Raw genomic sequence first — 22,956 nt, 5'->3', positions numbered from 1 at the left:
CATTCAATCCAAAGTAACAAAATTGACTCAAAAACTTAAAAATAAAAAAATTGAAAGAACTCCACTCTAGCCTTACCAAAGAATGAGATTCTGAGAATAAGAACTTGCCGGCATCGTGTCATCATCAACCTGCTCACAGCTCATTGGTGGAGGAGTGTTGAAGACTCGAAGACCTGAAGATGACCGGATGGTCCTTGGTCCATATCTAATCACCAACTCACCAAGATGAATGAATATAGAGACTGATAGAAGAGAAACCAAGAAAGGAAAGACTATGAAAGGAGAGACGAGAGACACGCTTGGAGGGAGAAAGGAGAAACGCTCAGAGTCTCAGACGGAGAAGAATCAGAAGATAGGGTTAGGATTTGGGAACTTGGGATTCTTAGTTGGGAATGGGAAAATTGAATTAAAAATTAAGGTTTATTAAATAAAAATCTTCATATAACTATTCATAAAAATTTATAATTATTTTCATATATGTTTTATTTCTGGGTTTTTGAGGGGGTTAATTGCAAAAATGAAAGAAAATTACATAACTATCCTTGAATTTTATGAAATTCAGTGGGGAAAATTGTCCCCACTGCCCCCACTATACATCTGCTCGTGCTAAGGCAGGTATTACTGAGGAACAATCTATTAGTTTCTGTTTGTCTAGATTGCATGATGTGTTGCAGATGCTTGTTAGAATGTTAAAACCCAAGACTCTAGCCAAAGCTTAGTCTCTAGTAAGATTGCAAGAGATATATGTGGCATCATTGCAGCAAAAGCCAAAACCTATTTATAAATAGGTTGAGAATTCAATAGCTATTTCAAATGTTAAGCCTTCCACAATTACTGCTTCGACTAGGGCACCAGAAAAAGACTATAACCCACCAAAATCTAGAAAAATTCCAATAATAAAACCTGGTTTACTTACTAGTAAAGAAATAGATGAAAAGAGGGACCAAGAACTTATGCTATTGTTGTGATGAAAGGTATACTCCACGACACAAGTGTAAGAAAAAGGCAGGTGTATATTTTGACAGATCAAAGAAGTTATTGATGAGCAAGAAAATAATGATGTTGAAGAAGATGAGATAGAAGTTTGTGATACAATTCAGGATGACCAATTATCTCTGAATGCTATGTGGGGAACTAGAAGTAACCAAACTATGATGATTAAAGGTAATTGTGGGAAAAAGAAATTACACATTTTGATTGATACTGGCAGTACTCATAACTTCCTTAGTGTGAGGTTGGCTAAATAGATGAAGTGTGTAGTGGTGAAGGTTCCTGGAAATTTTGGTGGAAGTTGCTAATGGTTAGGAATAATTAAAATGTGAAGCTATGTGTCATGGATTCCAATGGACTATGCAATAGCAAGACTTTAGCACAAATGTGTATTTGTTGCCTCTAGAAAGCTATGACTTAATTTTGGGAATTCAGTGGCTCAAGACTTTGGGTATAATTACTTGGAATTTTACTGAGTTGACTATGAATTTTGAGCTATTAGGGAAAACTATATTTATTTCAAGTAGATTAGTTTGGGCATGGACAGGCTCTTAATGTAATAAATATTAAGGAACTTGATGGATTTCAGTGCAAGGAAGGAGTGAAATCTCTGAATGATGAAGTCCTGAATCAGCATGAATGGCTACATTAACTGAATTAATGTTGCAGTATGCAGATGTATTTCAAGATCCAAAGAATTTACCACCCTGCTGGAAATTTGATCACATAATTATATTAAAACATGTCTCCCAACCAGTTAATGCTAATACCTATAGATATGCTTTAGTACAAAAGAATGTGATTAAAGATATGATCAAAGAAATGCTGAGTTCAGGAGTAATCAGAAATAGTACCACTCCATTTTCTAGCCCAGTGTTTTGTGGTGAAGAAAAAAGATCAAACTTGAAGAATGTGTGTGGACTATAGGGCTCTAAATAAAATAACTGTCAAAGATAAGTTTCCAATTCCCTCGATTAAGAAATTATTTGAGGAGCTAGGGGGAACTACTATTTTTTTCCAAAAATAGACTTAAGGCTTGGTTATTGGCAAGTTATAATAAATGAAGAAATTCATAAGACAACATTCAAGACTCATGAGGAAAATTATGAGTTTGTGGTGATGCCCTTTAGCTTAACCAATGCCTCTACAACTTTTCAGTCATTGATGAATTCGGGTTTTAAGACTCTATTGAGGAAATTTGTCATTGTATTCTTTGATGATATTCTAGTGTACAGTTAATATGAAAGTGAGCATTTGCAACACTTGCAACAAGTGTTACTGATTAATGAGGAAGCAACAGCTATTTGCAAAGGGCAGTAAATGTCAATTTGGAGTTGGAAGTATAGAGTATTTGGGACATAAAATTTTTGCATAAGGAATTCAAACATATCCAAAGAAGATAATAGCATTTCAAAGTTGGCTAACACCCTAGAATGTTAAACAATTAGAGAGTTTTTTGGGCCTAACAGGTTATTACAGAAGATTGGTGTAAGGGTATAAAAAGATAGAAAAACCATTAAATGGATTACTCAATAAAGGAGATTATATTTGGATAGAAGGAACTCAAAAAGCTTTTAAAGAATTGAAGCAGGCAATGGTATCTGCACATGTATTAGTTTTACTAGATTTTTCCAAGACTTTTATTCTAGAAACAGAGGCATCAAGAAATGGTATAGGGTCGTTTCTAATGCAGAGAATTACTTTTATTAGCAAGGCATTATCAAATAAAAAGCAATTGGCTTTAACATATGAAAAGAAATTGTTAGCAATTATGCTTGCAATTAATCATTGGGAGCATTATCTGATAATTGTACATTTTATTATCAGAACTGATCACATTAATTTAAAAAATATTTTGGAGGAAAAGTTAACCACATCTACTCTGCAAGCTGAGTTAACAGAAATGCAACTAAAATTTTGAAATTCAATACAAGAAGGGAGTGGAGAATCAAGCAGCAAATGCTCTTCCTAGATCAATTGGAATTTCAGTTTCAACAATTGTTGCATATATCATTCCTCATCAACTTATGGCAGTAGTTAATAGAGAGTGGGAAGAAGATACAATTTTGAAGAAAATTATTTTGGATGCACAGAGTGATCCAAATTTACATCCAAGCTATAGTTGGCAAAATGGTGAGCTAAGAAGAAAAGGTAAACTGGTGGTGGGTAATTTAGAAAATTTAAAGAGCAAATTCTTAGAACTTTACCATGATTCAGCTATTGGGGGTCATTCAGGAGTGTCAGTTACAGGGAGGAGGCTGGCTTCAGTAGTATAGATTTATGAGGGAGTACATAAGGAGTTGTGCTGTAATACCCTGTATTGATTTTTGACCTCATGCCTTTTTAGATTCTTGTGCATGCATTAAAGGTTAAATGGTCATTTAACACTATTGGCATCCTTGCATGATTTCACAGTTGGTTGTATGTGAAAACCAGCCAAAAACCAAGGGCAAAACGTTCTTTGGACTCTTTTCTTTCTATTTTCTATTATTAAGGGCATTCTGGTAATTTTCCTTATTTCAAAAAAAAAATTGAAAATTTAAATGAGAGGATAAGAAGCCAATGTGGCTTCCTTCCTTTCTCTCATTCTTTTTTCTTCTTCTTCTTCTTCTTTTCTTTCTTCCATTCTACCGAATACCCAAGTTTTAAAAAAAAAAAAAGAAATCGCCGTCGAGTTTTCCCAATGAATCAACACTCCTATTTACTTCCTCTCATTCTCCTAAGCTTGTTAATCATTTTTGAAAATCTTTGAAACCCTAGAAATAAACCTTGGTTTGAGTAGTTTTTAGGCTCAAATCGAAGCTAGTGTCGTGGTTATTCGTTTGTGTGTATGTTTGTAAAGAAATTTCGTGTTTTGGTATTGTAAATCGGCAAGAAACCATAGTTTAAAGGCTGGTATTACTGTAGCAACACTATAGCAACCTAGAGTTACATGTTCGACATAAAACCTTACATTTGCATGCATTTTAGTTTCCATTCATGTGTTCATTTGTTCTTGGATTCACTGCTTGATTCTAGGTGGCGAAGCATCCTCTATGGGGAAGGAAATTGCCAACCAGTGAGCGCGTCTCGAGGCGAGACGACTGGTTCTGTGATTGGTTAAATTCGTAATCGCATAGATTTAATAAGAGTATTATAGTATTTCTTTCTGTGTTTTATGACCTAAATTTGATGATATGCCAAGTTTCATTTGATATGTATATATATATATATATGGATATTTTGAGCATGGAGTTATTTGGCAAAGATGATTCTAGTATACTAATACATATTTATTTTGAAAGAAGCATGTTTACATGTATACATGGAATATGATTTGATGTATATATATTTATTTGGACATTTGGATGTTGGATTCCTCGAGTTGGAATTGGAAAGAATTATATTGTGGCATTTGATTTTGATGGTGACTACGGACTTTAGTCCGACACTGCAGTGTGGAGTTCCATGGTCCGGATTGATGGGAGGCGGCGTGGTCAATCTTGAGTTTACCCGGGTCAAGAAGTGCGTGGAGCCATTGATAGGGGGTTCTTATATGTGAGAAACCCGGGGTCACCACACGGGGATCTCAGTGGTCAACACCAAGGAAAGCAGCATATTGAATTTTAAAAATCTTAAAACACCTTAGTGGTCCTGTAGCTAGTCGCGGCCACGATTAGCTTGGGAATTGTTTGAGGCCAACCTATATTTTGAGCGGTGCTCAATGTGTTGGAAAATGTTACTTACTTGTACTATTTATAAATCATTGTGTTATCTGTTAATCTGTTGAATACTTAGAACTCCTTTTATATGTTATTACTATTATGATTACTACTAATTGAAGTACTTTATTACTTTGTTACACCTATACTGTCACTACTCACTGGGTAACACCTGTTACTCACTACTCTCTTTTCCCCTTTCTTAGACTGCAATGTTGGACTAGGTTGTGCTGGGCAAGTAGTAGAGTGACCTACCTTTTTCCCTTGTTTAGGTTAGTGTGTAGTGTGCATGTAAACTTTATGGATCCACTAGACTTGAGTTTTGTGTACTATTCTTGTATTTGTACTTTTTGGTTGTATTTGGAACCCTGGCTGGTTCTGTTGTGGATTTTGTCTCTTTCTTTAGTAAGTTGTGTTGGTAGGGTTGTTTTGAGCCTTACGGTGACTAGGAGGTGGGACGCTATAGGGTCCACTCCTTGTTGTCGTGGTGATTGCCACGTGCCCGACTAGGGTCAGGGCGTAACATGTGCAGTTTGTCAACAAAACAAATATGAGGTACTTTACAGCCATTGAAACCACCACAAGGAGTTTTTACTAAAATTATAGTCAATTTTATAGAAGGATTACCCAAATCTCAGGGCAAGTCAATGATTATGGTTATAGTGGACATGCTAACTAAATTTATACACTTCATTGATCTTGCTCATCCATATACAGCTAATGTTGTTGCTCAAGCTTTTCTGGATCATGTGTATAAGTTGCATGGGCTGCCAGGTACAATGATCACAGGTCACAAATAGAGACACAAACAGAACACAGTTTTTACTAAAAAATTGTGATGTAAAAATAAAATTTCAAAAATTAAATGGGGGAATTGCTCCCACTGTCCCAAGCTAAATCCATCCATGCTAGGAAAGCTCCTCGTTCACGGATCAACTATCGATCCGAAGTTAATCTAGTCATGAATATATATAGATATATAATTCTAATTGCATATGAATATATAAGATATGCACTATAAATTACTAATAATTTGAAAAGCAATGATACAAGGGTAAAATAAACAAATAGTTTTTTTTATAATTTATAAATATCAACTTAACATCATAAATAAAATCCAACAAACATGTCATAATAGTCTAATATAATTTAAAATACAAATTTAAACAAATAATAATATGATACATAAAAAGTAATACAATACAAACTTTTAACAAAAAGATTAACATAAATATTAAAGTAGTAATTTGGACATACCCGGTGACCTAGCTTTGAGTTAGTTGGGTCACTTGGTAACAAATTGGGTCATCTTGATCAAATCCTAGTTTAAGTGTTGTGGTTTTGTCTAAGATTCAACTTAGTGATATGGTTGGGTCCTGGTTGAACCATGTTAAACTAATCAAGTCAGCTCGAGTTTTAAAACATTGTTTAGAACTTTAAAGAAAGATAGATCGGGCATAGCTTATAAAACCGAAAAAAGTTCTTGAATCTTATGTTCCAATAAATAATTCATAAATGTGACCAAAATTTTTTTTGTGTTAAAATTTTAAAATAACACTTTCATATTAAAAAAAATTTTAAAATTCTCATATAAATTATGAGTACACATAAATTATTTTTTAAAATTTTCATTTTAATTAATCTTAACAACGTTTTAATTGTTTAGCCCAAAAAGACAAAATCGATCCGTAGAAATCAATGGTAACTTAAAGAAAAAAATTATAATTCATTATTTATTTTTGTGAATTCTTAAATTGACGTGACTATTAAATGATGTTGAAAATAAATTGATATTTTTATTACCATCATATATATATATATATGATAATAATAAAAACATCAATTTATTTTCAACATCATTTAATAGTCACGTCAATTTAAGGATTCACATCATTTAATAGTCACGTCAATTTAAGGATTCACATCATATATATATATATATATATATATATAAGTTTTTAATTTAAGTGAAGATAATGTCGGAATCCGTTGGTTTTTTTCTATAATTAATTAGTTAATTAATTTTTTTATTGCTTCTTATTCAGTTACTATTAAAAAATATATTAACATTATAATGGCCTGCAAAACGAGAGAGAACAAAAGCTATGTTTCTCTGACCTCTCCAAATTGTTAAATCTCTCCAAATACATCTTGCACTGTATTGTGCCTCGCAGTCATCTCTTCCGGCAATCAACTCTCCTCTCTTCAGCTACCGCCCACCTCCTCTTCACATCCGACCATCTAAACTTTTTTTTTCAATAATAATTTCTCTCATCTTGCTCTCTTTGTCTTTATGTCCATCTTTTTTATTAAATTAATAATTTTTTTAATTTTTACAGAAATACAATTTGCTATCTCATCAATTTTGATTTTGATTTTAGTTTTTAGGATCTAACACTAATTTCAATTTTCTTGTTTAGCTTGGATTATTATAATTTTTTTGGGGTTTTCTTTGCAGGGATCTTCTACCAATGCGTATTAAGAAATAGTTTCCCGTTTTAATAAAAATTTAATCATTTTCCTTTATCGGATCTGGATCGTACTGGGAGATGCCGGTGTTGAAGACGGATCTGCAAATTATCGGATCCGGATGGAATTGCATGTAAAACGGGCATGACGAGGGATCCGCATATTATCGGATCCGGGTGGCATCAGATAAAAAAAGACGGATCCGATATTCGGATCCATTATGAGCCGCTCGACTTCTCCCTTCTCTTTCTCTCGTTTCTCACACCCTAGCCCGATGCCGAAGCTGGTGGCGGTTTCATGGCTGGAATCACAATGAATCCCTAATTTTTCTCCCAATCCCCCTTATATGAATGCTTCTTTCGAATACAGTAGTGAATTTAAATTTTTTTTTGGAGAATTTGGTGATATTTTGATCCGGAAATGCAAGCATTTGGATGGAAGAGGGGAATTCCTTTGAGAAATTTAACGCCGATCCAGTGTACGCTTGCGGCGTTTCATTCAACTCCTCTTTCGCTCTCCAAATGGAAGACCAAGTGGAAGAATCAGGTTAGCTTGTAAATCACTTTTGTAGTCATTGTTTTGCATTTTACTGATGATGCGAGGCACTGGGCTTGATTTCCTCATTTAATTTGATGAAAGAAATTGCCTGGATTGGAAAACAAAAAAAAATTTCTTTATGTATGAATGTTGTTGGTGTCGTCAAGCCAAAATGCTATCTTGAGAGGTAAACTGCTGTTTATGATCAGTAGAAATATGGGCAGGGTTGGACATAAGTTCATTTTACTATCTGTATTATTTTATGGTGCCATATGTTATTAATATGTAGATTCTTATCTCTTGTTCAATTGTAGGTCCTGATGTTATTTGTTATATGTATGTTTCAGGATGAAGAAGGTAGCCAAAAACCATCTAAGGTATGGGAAATGAGAAACTTTTATTATTTGAATTGTTGTGGTTTAGGACTTTGTTTATCATCCAGAAATGGTGGGTTTATTATCTGCAGTTTCTGGAATAAATTTTTTGGTGCTTGATTTTGGTGTTAAATGTCCAACTTGGTCATCTGATACAGCCTAATTCTGAACAGACTTATGCCAGGTATGCTGTTCGGCTAAAGCGCGCTGATACAAAGAAAGCTCTTAAAGATTTTCTTCTCTATGGAAAGCCCTCAAACATGATTCAGGTGGATTCATATTGCCTGTCTTTCAATAATCATAAGCTTATATCTTTCTCTTGCTTGCTTTTCACACAAGGGTTATGTTAAAAATGCTTTGATTATTAAGAGTTTCTGTATTTACGTAAGTCATTTCTAGTAATTGTGTGCAACTTGTCAAATTTCATGTTCTTCCTACTAGGATGAAGACTCAACACAGAGCAGAAGGAGCAAAGCTGAAAGCAGATTGTATGAATTTAATAATTGTCTGCGATCAAAAGGTTCTGGGAGGTCTAAGCCCTCATCAAATTCTTCAGAATGTGGCAAGGAAAAACGGCGCAAGGGGAAGCGTGAGTTCTATTTAAGATTTTCCAGAAAATTAGAGCTCTCAATCAAATGATGCAGCTTATAATATCACTATAATTGAGCTGTGCTTCATTTTTGTTAAGTAAATTCGTTCCTTTGATATCATTTTTATTTAACATTAATATCGATTAATGGACATCATTGTTGTTGGTGCTGCTGTCTTCTAGCCTACTTGCCCTGATAGCCGGGAAACCTTATCCTGATGTACTGCTTCCCCTAACTTTCTGATTTTCCATCATTTGACATTTTTATTCTTATATCAGCCTACATCTCTATGATTTATAAATGTCAGATTCTTTTCCAAGTGTGCTAAAACAATTCATTTGCGTATGGATATGCATATATTTGTGGGCGCTTCTATGTTTAAGCACTGCCGTAATGTTGCCTTTTGACTAAATTTGCATTGCGGGTATTTCTGGATGCTACTTGACTACCATAGGTATCTCAGTAATGCCATCATGAATTATAGTAAACCATTTTTAGTTTCTCTGTTCGTCGTTTTCTTATGTCTGAGAATTTTTTACCCAAAATATTCTTTATGTGTGTTGGAGTTACACTAAAGTGTCTCTTCTTGGGCATCTTTTAGCATGCTAGTATATACCCACAAGTTATTTGTTCTGAGAAAGACATTGTGTGGTTTTCACTTTGTTTGGTAAGTCAAAAGACCATTCTTTAAACAGACCACATTTCAACTTCTTGCTCAGGTTGCAATGATAAATGGGGATATGGTTATTATGATGATGATTTTGGGCACCATGAAGCGAATTTTCAAGCTTCATTTGGTGGACACAAAACATTCAACTGGTCATTTTCCATCATGGGAGAAGTATAGATTCGAAAATTCAACATCTGGTTTTGAATGGAGAGATGAAGCAAAATGGGAGAAGATCAAGAAGAAGTTCTTGAATGAAAGTGATATTGAGGAGGAAGAACCAAGTGACGTAGGAACACATACTGACAGAGTTGCTCTTGGCTTACCCGCTACAGGCCCCTTAAAACTAGATGATGTTAAAACAGCGTAAGTATCCAAAAGAATGTTTATATGTATATACACATACACATATCTTCTTGTTCATAAAAATGTTTATGTTATCCATGTTGTTTTTATATCAACTTCTTACATAACTGCAGTTTCCGAACATCTGCTTTAAAGTGGCATCCTGACAAGCATCAAGGACCTTCACAGGTAGCTCCACTAAATCCTTTAATTTAAGTTGATTTCTTTGCAAGCCAAGCCACTAAAAGGACTTCATATAACATTATTTGCTTTACTTGCTTAAAGTGGTATGCCCTGTCTGTGATCATTCTGATCTTATTATCTTGGTTAGTCAAATATAAACAAGTGTTATATCATTGTAAAGTTAAAGTATTTATATTTCCCATACATTTAAGAGAATTTAGTGTTAGCTAGCGCCACGCTTTATTTATTCATGCGATCAAGATGTTGAGAATCACTGGTTTTTCTTAATCTATAATCATTCTAATTGCAGGCAGTGGCAGCTGAAAAATTCAAGAGATGTGTTGATGCATACAACTCCTTGTGCAATGCCCTGAAGAACAATTAACTTATACGGTCTTCATTTACATTATTTTATTTTATTTTTTCTTCTCATTTGTGTATCATCAACCAGTAGTCAGAGTATAAGGGCATTAGCTCCCATGCTTTTTTGTATCCTAAATCAAGTGATTGGCTTGTAGCCTGTGCTCGCCTTTTGTAGTTTTGTTTATCATTAACAGATGAAAAGTGTTGTTTTTTCAAAATAATTGATGAGGCTCATTCTTTCGCTGAATGCGTGCAGAGTCTTGATATTTACTGTGCCTGTGATAATTAACCAGTAATGAAATAAGTGAGTTAGCAATCGGTGCACTGGTCGAGCAGTTAAGTTTGAAAACTGTATAAGGCTCGTTTTCCTATCGCTAATCATATTATTTGCACTCTAAATTTAATAAATATACAAAAAGAGAAATACTTGTGTTGGGTAATTGCTAATATACTAACCGGCACACCATACCCTTGCATTTGCTGGGTTTAACAATGGGTAGTATAATAGATAGCAAATCATACATACATCGGTTGATGGGCATCCAAACTAGAAAAAGAAACCACAGAAATTACCAAGGGGTTCATACAAATGATCCTGCGGAACATCCCAAACATAGAAAACAAACAAAAATCACAAATCCCCAATCCATCATCCCCATCGTTCCTGAGCATCATCAATCAGTGAAAACTTACACCATCCCTGAAGCTTCTACAAGGTTCTAGAAGCAGAGAAGAACAACAGAGGCAGAAGCCATGAATCCAAAGGTACAAAGCAAGAAGGCAAAGTGCATAGCCCAGCTACGCTTAAACTTAGCCAAGTAACTCTCTGGTGGCTCCTGGTACTGCACCTCAAACTCCTCCGCAGGTACAGCAACCCCAGCGCTACCACCGACCCCATAACCCCTCATCTTTACGTGCTTGAGCCGTTCCGTTGCGAGCGCAAGCGTGAGCTTGTGGCACCTTCTCTGGTACCTGAACCCGTTTATGGCCCGGAGAGTCTGGGCCACGGCTACGTAGAATGCTAGGTGTGCCAGGGCGAGAAGGCCCACCGGGGCCCACAAGTGCCGGCACTGAAGCCGGCCCGGTGGTGACTGCGCCTGGGCTGAGAGCACCAGAGCTAAGAAGAGGAAGAAGAGCTGGAATAGTCGCCACATCTCTTTCCTTCTGCCGTCGATGGCGCGCTTCTTTTCTAGGGTCTTCTCGAAGTGGAGCTGGATTATGGAGTTGAGTGCTTGGATTGCTGAGTCTCTTCCCATTCCTATCATTTGGTGCTCCTCCTCCTCACTGTACATAGCATCAGCCATGGCCAGATATCTATGTATGCATAGAGATGTTTGTTTGTTTGTTTGATCTGGGTTTTCCTATTATTTTTCTCTGTTTCAGGATTCTTGGTCTAGGGTGACTACTAGTTGGGGTGCATTGGATCCTGGGAAGGGCTGGTGGAGACCTATTGATTAAGGCCTTGGTTGTCAGAGTCTTGTCTCTTTCTGCACTCTCTGTTCTCGTCTACATCTGTCACCATATTAATAGTCACATCAACACTTGTACAACAATCATAGCTGGGAAGCTCAAGTCTTCTCAAGATAGCCCTAGTTTTTTAATAATGACCTAAATGATAATGGACATTTTATTTGTTAAAATAACCTGAGTTATCACGTCCATATACAGTCAGCATATAGATGCTGACCGGACATTTTTATAAGCGAAAAATTATTACATTTTTTCACTTTCATTTTTTTTTATAATTATCAAAGTATTTTTTTCTTTTTTTCAACCTTAATTTTTTTAAAAGTTTTTTTTAATTTTCTTATACAATATATATATAATATTAGTGTTTGGTTAGTTTTTTTATTTAGTTTTTTTTTTAATTTTTTTTAAACAATTTGTATCTCGTAGCGTAAGTACTGAATTTCATCCTAGTTTTCTTTTATATGTCTCAGAATATTTTCACTATTATGAATAACCGTTGAAATCATAGATACCTTTTGTAATAGCATAGCAGTTTGTACTATAGTAATTATTTAATTTTTAAAAATAGATGTTAGTATTGTAGCAACCGTCCATATCTCACCGTATCAATTGTTAGTATAAACTATTGAATTAAATTAATGCTTACTGTCTATTCATTTGGTGAAAGGTTATAAATACTCTTTTATTTTTTTATAACAATAGAATGATATAAGACAAAGAAAATTTATATTTATGTTTATGTCAAGAATATATTATTAGTTGTATTTAGAGACGATTTTTGTAAATATCAAATTCAGATTAGAGAAATTAATGTAGATGATTTGGGTAATCACTGAATCTAATATATTTTTTAAGGTAATCAATAGAGGAATGCAAAATACAAAGCATGGAAGATTAAAAGTTTTACCAAAAACAAATCAGAAGAACTTCAAAGGGGAAAAATGCTAGTACAAAACCTTGTAAGGGCTTGCTTGTTTGCTGTCTCTAGCTCTCACTTGAGAAGCTTAACCTTCTCCCATGTGAAATCCGGGTCATCACGGCCAAAATGGCCATAAGCAATAGTCTTCTGATACCTAAAATTGGCAACTCTCTTCAAATCCAAATTAATAGCAATCATTGCAGGCCTAAAATCAAAATTCTTCTTGATCAAACTCAGTATATCCTTATCAGGTATCTTCCCAGTCTTATAAGTATCAACAAACTGTTGGGTTTCAGCCCATTTGATGGGCTACCAACAAAGAAAAATAATGCTTGGGCTTGGCCCAAGATAAAAATGAAAAAGAAAAAAATGAAGCTATGTCAATAATGAAGAAGTGGAGGGCAACAAGGTATTTTCACAGGCTAAATTATCTCATTCTTGGTAGAGGGGGGCAAGGTGCAACATGTGAGAGAGAGAGAGAGGAAGCTACCACCAAGAAACCAAGAGAGGAGAAAGGGAAGAGGGAGCCGAGGGCAGGGAGATCGGACGGCCAAACATCGCTCGGATCTCACTCAAACTCCGGGAGGAGATTCCTTTGCAAGAAGCTCAACCTATTGATTAGGGTTTTGATCCTTCCTTCACCTCTACTTGTTGTTTGTTATCCATCCTTGTTGATGATGATGGTGGTAATGTCATACAAATCCTTTCTTATGAATGTTGTTGCCCTCATGCATGTAAACCTCTAGTTAGCTAGAAAGGAACAAAAGTAACCCATTGTTGACATAGTGGATGCATGTTTAAGAGGCTCTAAGGAGTTCCGTGGTTTTTCCCTCGATTCGTAGGGTTTTCCACGCTAAAATTGTGTCTTTGCATTGTTGTTCATCCCATTCTAACGAGAATTGAGGGGTTTGGTAGTGTTTTTATGCTTTGTTTTGAAGCATTGAAGGGTTGTAGAAGACTTGGGAAGACATTTGAAGCCTTAAGGAAGCTCTACAAGGTTTTTTGCAGCTTATGCGGGCCGCATACGGGCCGCACAAGGTCGCCAGCGAAGTTCACGGGTGTTTTGCGGTCGCATGAGACCCGCACATGAACAGTGATTTTGTTACAGCATCGATGAACAAGACTGTGAACGATGCATTGCTACAGTCCCCAGAGACAGCAAGGCTCATGGGTAAGCTTGCGCCCGCATAGGTTCGCCAGTGAGATTCACGGGCAAGTGTGCACCCGCATACCAGTCGCATGTGAACAGTCAGTGCTACAGTGTTAATAAACAGTAACATTACTACAGTACTTCCGCAGATTTTCACTGTTCCAAAAATCGGATAAACCCCAACACAAACACAGACAATGGTTCAGGCACACTAATAGCAAAGGACACCGGAACAAGGCACCTCCTTGCAAGCCCTGATGCCACAACACTCTTTGTTGCCTGCTTAACAATATATGCACCACTCTTGTCAACCTTGGTCGGATCTTTCCCTAACAATGCACCACCTCCATGTGCACCCCATCCACAATAAGTATTAATGATGATCTTCCTTCCGGTGAGACCTGCATCACCGTGCGGTCCTCCGATCACAAACCGGCCAGACGGATGAAAATGAAAGATAGTTCCTTGGTCTAAGTACTTGGCAGGGATGATTGGTTTAATAATATGCTCTTTCAAATCCTCAGTATCTGTTCATTAGTAACAGTCTCATCATGTTGAGTAGAGATAAGCACTGTGTGAACTCTTATAGGAACTATGGCACCACCTTCATTCTTATACTCAACTGTAACTTGAGTCTTGCCATCAGGACGAAGCCATGGACATGTCTTGTTCTTACATACTTTAGTGAGCTTAGCACCAAGCTTGGTTGCAAGAACATGAGTCAATGGCATGAGTTCAGGTGTCTCATCATTTCCATAGCCAAACATGTGTCCTTGATCACCAGCACCAATTTCCTCAGGTTTCTTGGTGAGATGGCCATGAACACCTTGAGCAATGTCAGGGCTTTGTTGTTGAACATTGATGAGGACCTTGCAGTTGTCAGCATCAAGGCCAACATCTGCTGAGATGAAGCCAATGTTCCGGCAAGTGTCACGGACGAGCTTCTCGTAATCCACTTGAGCTTTGGTTGTGATTTCACCAATCACCATGACCATGTTAGTCTTGGTGCAGGTCTCACATGCTACTTTGCTTTCAGGATCTTGTTAAAGACAAGCATCTAGGACTGCATCAGAGATTTGGTCACAGAGCTTGTCTGGGTGGCCTTCATTGACAGATTCAGAGGTGAAGAGGAAGGTTTCCATTGATGAATGATAATGATGAGAAAGAAAAAAGTAGAATGACTCAAAGAAAAAATGTTGAAGATATAGTTGGGATGAGAGGCAGGAGAGGGGGTGAATTTGCTGGTGATGCGGCATCTAACTCGCTCTCGTTCTTCTTTTTGTTCAACCGTTTTCTCAACTGCTTCTGGTCTTCTGGGCTTCGTGCCCAAATGGTATTCATTTACCTAGATCACAATTTGAGGTGTTATGCTTTTGTGTGTGTGTGTGTGTGTGTTTGTCTAATGAAAGATGATTTATATTATATTTCGAATGCTGTACTTAAATAGTTAAGCCTCAAATTTAATTATATCATTGAATTTTATATTTTTATTCTATCGTAGACACTTTATGCAATTTACCATCTGATTGATTTTATATGTGATAATATACACTAATAACACATTATCACTTGTGATTTATTATTATTATTATTATTATTATTATTATTATTATTATTATTATTATTATTATTTTTGGGACAAATGTGACAAGTGACACTCCATAAAGACGTTAAATGGACAAGCAACTATCTCTTACCCCTTGTTTGGTTGAGGGGATTTTTAGAGGGGTAGCAAGGGGTGGGGAGAAGTGGCGGTTATTTGGTTGGGGGAGTAAGGAGGAGGAGTTTGGAGAGGTGTTTTACTCCGACAAACCCCTCACATCCCACCTCTCCAAATCGGGGTCTTTTTAGAGGGGTGAAAATATTTAACAAAATTTTAAACTTTAAATGTCTATGAAAATGCCAAATTGCCCTTTATTAATTTGAGAAATTACTATAATTTTTTTTAAAACCTAATTTCATCTCTCATATTATTCTTGTTCTTTCATTCTTTCTAATGTGTGAATTTAATATTAATAAAAAAATTTATATATAATAATAATATTAAAAATATAGAAATATATATAAAAAATGAGTGATTATAGTATTAGTTTAATAATAATAATATTATTATTATTATACAAATAGTATTATTACTAATATTAATATTAATATTAATAAAGTTGGTACAAAATAATACTAGGTATGTATAAAAAAATTATTATGATCAATTTAATATAAAAAGAAAAATTGGTAAAATATACATCACACTTCTCCTCTCCTCCTTGCTCCCCCCTCTTCCCCCTTTTGAACCAAACAAAGGGCTAGAGATTTACTTTGTGGAGTGAGCTAACACCTGGGGCAATGACGTCTTGTCATGTAATAAAATTGACATAGATAATTGATGTACCCAAATAAAAAATACACAAATAAGATCTGGTTAAAAATGTAGAAAACCAGTAACTTTTTTAAAAATATTGATTGAAGAAGAATTAGTAAAACCACCTAAATATAGATTAAGGTTTTCTAGAAATGAAACACTTACCTTGAAGCCATTGAATAATATAAGGCAAAACTTGTAAAAATAAAATATTTTCCTACAGAGAAAGAATTAAATCCACACAATGTAAAATATAAAATAACATATCAAAAGTGCTTATGGCTTGATGAAGTAGAAGATTATTTAGCAAAAAAATAAGAATATTAGAAAATGGATCAGAAGAAGATAGATAGTTGTTAAAAAATTGGAAAATAAAATTATCACAATAATTTGATAAAATAGAGGCAAAATATGTCTAGAGAAAACAAAGAAAATACAGAATATAAGGTTGTAGTAAAAAAACATAGCTTCATAATAGTTTTTCAAAACATACAGATTTCATAACGAATCAATATCAGAGTGAAAATAATTATCAAATATAAGTCTCTAAACCAAAATAATTCAACAAAAGGTACAAATTCTTAACGTCACAGTTTTCCCAAGGTTATATGTCACCCAAACTTACTATGGCCATTTGATTTACCTCGGTGGCACCTAAGTCAAAATATTGGAGTTAATGTTTTATCTTGGTGGCTTGAGTTAGAAATATCAAAATCCATTTATTTTACTTCACTGTCCAGAGTCAAATGCTGTTATTGTTTCACTGAAGCCCAGGAACGAAACTATAGTCTCTATTCACATAATTTATGTCGACATGGTCAATGTTAACCCTTTTGATTGGGTTGGTGCATTACTTATTTGAAAACTGATATTCCCAACAAGTTTTTTTTTTGTATAAAAGTGATGTTTGTTTTCTTAGTGTGTAAAAAGGAATCGATGTTTGGTTTTTTTCTTAGTATGTAAAATAGGCTTGTAAACAATGCAAGTCCTTGTACACTATAGATAGTGAAGAATATATGTCCTCTCTATCATATCAGTTAAGTCTGTGTTGGCACTAAGTTGCTTCCTTCCGAAGCAATCTTGAGCCTTATCCAGGTCCCCTCCTTGTTGTCTATATAAGGGGACTTAATGTGTTTGTAAAGCCTCATGAATACTCAGTGAGATCCTAAAGTTTTTTGAGTAATAAATCATCAAGTTTTATAATTTCCACACTTCCAAACTTAACCTTTACTTCACTTTATTCTCTTGACTCTCCTTCATCACTTGAAGTTCAAAGTAAGTTGAAAGACATTACCAACCCCATAGTGGTATCAAAGGCAAAGTTTCAATACTCAAGGACAAGGTAATCTTCAGCATGCAGAGAAAAACTCTTAACAGGGCCCCTAACATGTAGATGGTAAGATTTAGCTAGGTTATATAACTTTTATTGATCCATAATTTTAAAAAAGAATTCAAAATGATCTGTAAAATAGAGAAGAGCTGATACACCAGTTTTTGAAAGTCCATAATTTCAAGTACCAGATGTTAATATTTATTAACAATAATATTGCTAAGTTATTAAAAAAAGAATACTATAACAAAATTTATAATATCAAACTCTTCCAAAGTATATAATCAAATAATTGCATGATACCACATTTATATTGAAACTAAGCCAATTGTTTCAAGATAAAAAAAATGGATAAATAAATAAATAAATTTTTAAAATAAAAATAATTGATAATTTATGTGGATTACTTACCCAGATGTCTTCAAACTCTAACTCACACTTGAAGATAAGATCAATCCTTCCTTAACAGTCCTAAAAACATAAAAGCAATTCTAATTGCTTAGAATTTTCTACCAACTAACAATGAAAACCAATCTAAGGAGTGGTAATTTGTAAAAGCATCATGTGTCAAGATTTGAGGCTTCTAATGATTTACTTAAGCTTTCAATGAATAAAGTAACAGTGAGGATTCAACTACTAAACACAACCATTAATAAGTAGGGATAAATTTAAATAATAAGGGAGTCTAAGGAAAAGATAATCAAAATATCTTAAGTTCTAACAAAGGGCCATGAAATGTTTAACCTACCAAGCTAAAAATAAGGTTAAATTTCAATAATGCACAACTAAACAAACCAATAGTTTTAAAAAGCCCAAGCAAAGGAAGTAACAACAAAAAAATATAACCAACAAGAAATCAAGATTTTTGCACAAAACCAATTTACATGAAAGGATTAAAAAAATGTGCCTTTTATAGTTCACCTACTATTCCAATGCTTTCAACCACCACAAGGAGAAGCAACAAATCACTTAGTACGAGCAATCATGTTAAGCTTCAAACCACACATGCAAAGTTTCAAACTACTCATCCAACCACAAGATCAATTAGCCATACAAAGGGCATAAAACAAGTTTCAAGGGCAATGGCATTTCAAGAAACATCTTGTGGGCATGACCAAAACTAAGCAATTAGGCAACTAGGCAAATAAAACACATGCTATCAATACAAACCTTTATCCCTTGCTAGCAACGCAAAGAAGAACTAATAAGATGTGAAACAAAATAAAATAAAATGAAATGAAAAACATAAAAATAAAAATAAAAAATAACAAGCTAGCATCATATCATAATACCCACAAGCTTGGCAACATAAATTACAGGAACAAGAAGAATTCTCCAAATAAAAGGCTTACATGGCTAGATGTCACAAATTATCCAACAACAAGCCTTGAAGCCACTCTTAGCTCCATAGCATGCAAGGGAAAGTGTCTAAGGTTTTCACTAACTCACCAAACTAGCTAGGGCACCACTAAGGAAGGTAGATGTTGGGATGTAAAAAAACCCATTTTTTGCTCCAAAGAGCTATTGAGCCGGTGTGGTATGGCATGGTTTATGGATAGAGAAAGCATGGCTTTAGGTGGGAGAAGGTGAAAAATTAAAGAAAGGGGCAAAAATTGCTCATGGGTACTAATAAAAAATGAAAACTAAAAGGGTGTGGTGGTGGTGGGGTCCATAAAGCTCGTTGTGGAGATCCATCTACACTTTCCAAGTCAGCTTTATCTTAATTTATAGATAAATCTAAATAGGAAGTAGAGTCAAAGAAGCCATGTAAAAAGCATGAACCATAAGCATTCAAATAAGAGCGTGTGTATATATAGAGAAATCTGCACAAGAAGTGTTATTTTTTTTAGTTGTATGATCGACTTTTGAATAGTAACACATGAATTGGAGCTGTTGGGTAATAAATTAGTAAAGATTAGAGTTAGACCTTACTTAGAAATCATAAGTAGTAAGGTATGTGATTGCACTGATAAGAGGCGATGACATCCTTGAACAATGAAGATAGTAGTGAAAGCGGAACAATAAAAATTTCAATTGCTTTGAAATATATAAACTTTCTATTAGCTTATGACTGAGTATGTTTCATTGAAAAAGGAGAAAGAAAGTAAACTCTTAGCACACAAATCTAATTAGTAAGGTGATTGCATGCGAGTATCTATGTATGCTATTTTTGATTATTGAGGGTAACAATATTGGCAGGCTAATACAAATTGCATTTGCTTAAAACTCATTGAAAATTCAGTTGCACATCTTACCAAGAGATATGTCAATTCTAGTTAAGTATTAGGAAACCACATTCACATCTATTAGTTTTATAAAGGACTATTGCACTAATGTTGAAAGTAACCTTCTGTGCAACAACAAATACACAGTGCAATACCCATCTTCCTATTCCATGCATGTTGATTAGCAATTTCTCCATTTTTAACTCATCACTAAATGTGATGACTCAATAGAAGAGAAAATGTTTAATTCAGGAGTGTTTGGGCTTTGGCTTTACTCCGAGAAAGAGAAGAATGTTGTATCAGATGTACAAGAACCTGAAAAGGTAGACATGTCTTAAAGGGTGAGGAGCATGCCTTACCATTTGGTCTCTATGAGGCCCAACATAATGATTATGTGGCAATTGCATTCATATGAATCAAAGCACTTGAGTTTAAAAACCTAAGAATTAATAGGACTATCTATTAGATCCGGTGGGTGTATTGTGGGTTAGATTTCACTTAATATCTCATGCAAACACTTACACAATCACACACAAATCAAAGAGAAATGAGGCACATGAAATTGATAACCCTGTTTCGTACAACACTGGTTTATATCTGGGATGTCAAGCCCGAAGATAAAAATCCACTAAAAGATGTGAATATAAATGAATACAACTCTTACACTCATCCTTGTAAAAGTAAACAAGAACCCTCTTTAGATTGCTCAATACTCACTCTCTCTCACCCACACACTTGGGGTTTTTTGATGGCTCCTCCTAAATCTCAGAGCCGGGTCTCTTATTTAGATGTATCCATATCCTAATTATTGCACCTCCCTCTTTTCGAATCTCTACGGCTCCTAATTTGCACACCTTTCAAACTTAGACGTTGCAACTCCTGTTATAACTGAGCTTGCGATGCAATCCACCTACTGAGCTTGAATAAGTCATAGCTTTCATTACAACACGACCTATAGACACCTCCAATCTTCATGACTGTGTCCAAGTCTGAGTTGATGTAGTCGAATCCTCCCGATTTCGACCTACTAGCAACCAGCTCGCCTCTTAATGTCCTTATCAACAGTACTCTCACAAGGGTCGCACCCCATGGTGCGTCTCCATCATAGCAAATATACTCTTTAATTAATGATATTCAAATCTTTCACTAAACCTAATCTCCAAGTCATTCAAGTTCAGCCTTCATGATCTTCCAAACTTGATCTTTATTCATCTAAGTTTGTTTCTTCAATCTTTATATTTCTAAGTTTGGTCTTCATTCATCCAAGTTTGGTCTTCACAATCTTCTTTATATTAGCTAGTGTCTTCAAGTAGACCCTCCCCCCATAAATAGCTTCTTTCTAATTTAGAGATTATTGAGTCTTCATTTGGCTTTGCCCTTTACATGGTCATTCCTTGCACTTCAAATTACAACCCACTTGCCTTATATAGCTTCTCCAAATATAGCTTTGATCTCACAAAAATCCTCTTCATGTCCTGCATGCCAAGTCATCTTGCCATGCCACCAAGCTTGCCACATCACCTTGATTCACCACATCCTCGTTGTTGCCACATCATCTTGACTTGGTGTCAAATGATGCCAACTAACTTGCTTTTGCACTAACACTATCAATAGATAATAGTAAACCATCTAGTACCTTCTCATTTACCACATTGGTGTTGTTCTTATTATCATCCTTTTTAGTGATAGACAATTCCTCATATTTATTCTTCTTCCTTTCCTTGACTTGGACCTTCTGTGTTATTGATTAGAATTTTTCTCACCTCTCTTACCCTTATTCTCGAGATTTAAATCAGAATTCAGTGATGATCTTTTAGCCTAATTCATCTTTTGAACTTTCAGCAAGAACCATGTTCTTGACATCATTGAATCGTAGGTTTAGCTTTCCTTTTATTGATAGAATTTAACCACTACTGGCATTTGTAGTGATGTGAGGCTAGTAGAAGAAACAAAGGTTAAGAGAGGATAGCAAGAACAATGTAGGATAATATTAGCTGAAGACTTTCATTCATCTTACTTGCATACATAACATACTTGGTAGTTATAACTACTCAACAAAATCTGGCCAATCACAGCCATCATAACAACCGAATCTTAGCCATTCAAATTCCTACACCTAAGACACAAAACACACCATAAAGAAGCGGCCAACGGCGCCGACCAATGATGGCTTATCAATGTGGTCCAACTTCACGGTATTCTAATCCTAGCTCAGCACCAGCTTCTCCAACGTGGAAAGTCTTCATCCTACTCAGCAAGTCAACGTCTTCTATTTGGGTTGATTGCGCAAATCTAACACCCTCTCCTTGCTCAGTTATCCCAAGATTAGTTCTCAATATTTCATGCTTCTGTACCATGAGAGACTTTGTAAAAATGTCTGCTTTCTCGTGAATCCCGCAGTGAATCAATTGATGGATTCCTTTGCAACTAGGTCGCGGATGAAATGGAATTGAATGTCGACATGCTTGGTCTCCCATATTGCGCGGGATGTTTAGCAAGCAATATTGCAGACTTGTTGTCACAGTATATGGTGGTCGCTTGCTCCTGCTTTTGATCAAGATCTTCCAAGATCCTCCGCAGCCAAACAGCCTAGCATGCAATAGAACCGGCAGTCATGCACTCAGCTTTGGTGCTGGATAAGGCCACAACATCCTGCTTCTTCGAACTCCAGGATACAACCGCTGAACCCAAGTGAAAGACCCAACCTATTGTGCTCTTCCTATCATCTAAACTCCCCCAAAGTCACTGTTTTTGTACCCACTCAGCTTGAACTCTGGCACTTGCTTGTAACTTAGTCCCAAGCTTAAGGAGCCTGATATGTAATGCATAATTTGCTTCACTGCACCCATGTGATGCTCAGTTGGACTTCGAGTGAATCTGGCCATGACTCTAACTGTGAATTGTATGTCCGGACGTGTGTGTGAGGTACAAGAGTCCACCTACCATTCTTCTATACCTCTCCGCATTTGCAGGAGCTATACCGTCCTCTTGCTGGAGTTTTTCACTTACATTCAGAGGAGTAGGCGGGCCCCTACATTGGAATATCCCACAATCCTTTAATAGAGTCTCAGTATACCTTCTTTAACAAACCTTGATCTCCTTCTTCAGCTGTGATACTTCGAGACCTAGAAAATATGTAAGAAGTCCTAGATCGGTCGTTTTGAATGCCTTCATCATCTCCACTTTGAACTTGAGCAGCATATCCTGAGAATTGCTTAGATATATTATATCATCAACATATATGAATAGAATAAGAACTCCTTGACCTTCAAGCCTCTGTTTCA

At 35.5% G+C, this 22,956-nt stretch overlaps 2 protein-coding genes and 1 pseudogene across 2 annotated transcripts; 1 reads left to right on the top strand and 2 right to left on the bottom strand.

Annotated features, from left to right (window-relative positions):
* The first annotated feature begins 7,391 nt into the window (after positions 1-7,391).
* On the top strand, positions 7,392-10,466 carry LOC120254188. Its single transcript, XM_039262335.1, has 9 exons — positions 7,392-7,528; positions 7,588-7,706; positions 8,045-8,074; positions 8,245-8,340; positions 8,513-8,660; positions 8,940-8,980; positions 9,381-9,694; positions 9,808-9,862; positions 10,167-10,466. The coding sequence occupies exons 1-9, from the start codon at positions 7,507-7,509 to the stop codon at positions 10,239-10,241; spliced, it is 900 nt and encodes a 299-aa protein (XP_039118269.1). The 5' UTR covers positions 7,392-7,506; the 3' UTR covers positions 10,242-10,466.
* Positions 10,467-10,633: 167 nt separating this feature from the next.
* Positions 10,634-11,768, bottom strand: LOC120254181. The gene has a single exon (XM_039262330.1). It carries the CDS (start codon positions 11,521-11,523, stop codon positions 10,939-10,941), a length of 585 nt encoding a protein of 194 aa, XP_039118264.1. The 5' UTR covers positions 11,524-11,768; the 3' UTR covers positions 10,634-10,938.
* Positions 11,769-12,680: 912 nt separating this feature from the next.
* Positions 12,681-15,102, bottom strand: LOC120254194 (annotated as a pseudogene).
* Between the last annotated feature and the right edge of the window lie 7,854 nt (positions 15,103-22,956).

Source organism: Dioscorea cayenensis, unplaced genomic scaffold (genome assembly GCF_009730915.1).
Source record: "Dioscorea cayenensis subsp. rotundata cultivar TDr96_F1 unplaced genomic scaffold, TDr96_F1_v2_PseudoChromosome.rev07_lg8_w22 25.fasta BLBR01000375.1, whole genome shotgun sequence".
NCBI lineage: Eukaryota > Viridiplantae > Streptophyta > Magnoliopsida > Dioscoreales > Dioscoreaceae > Dioscorea > Dioscorea cayenensis.
This window is presented reverse-complemented; position numbering and strand designations above follow the sequence as displayed.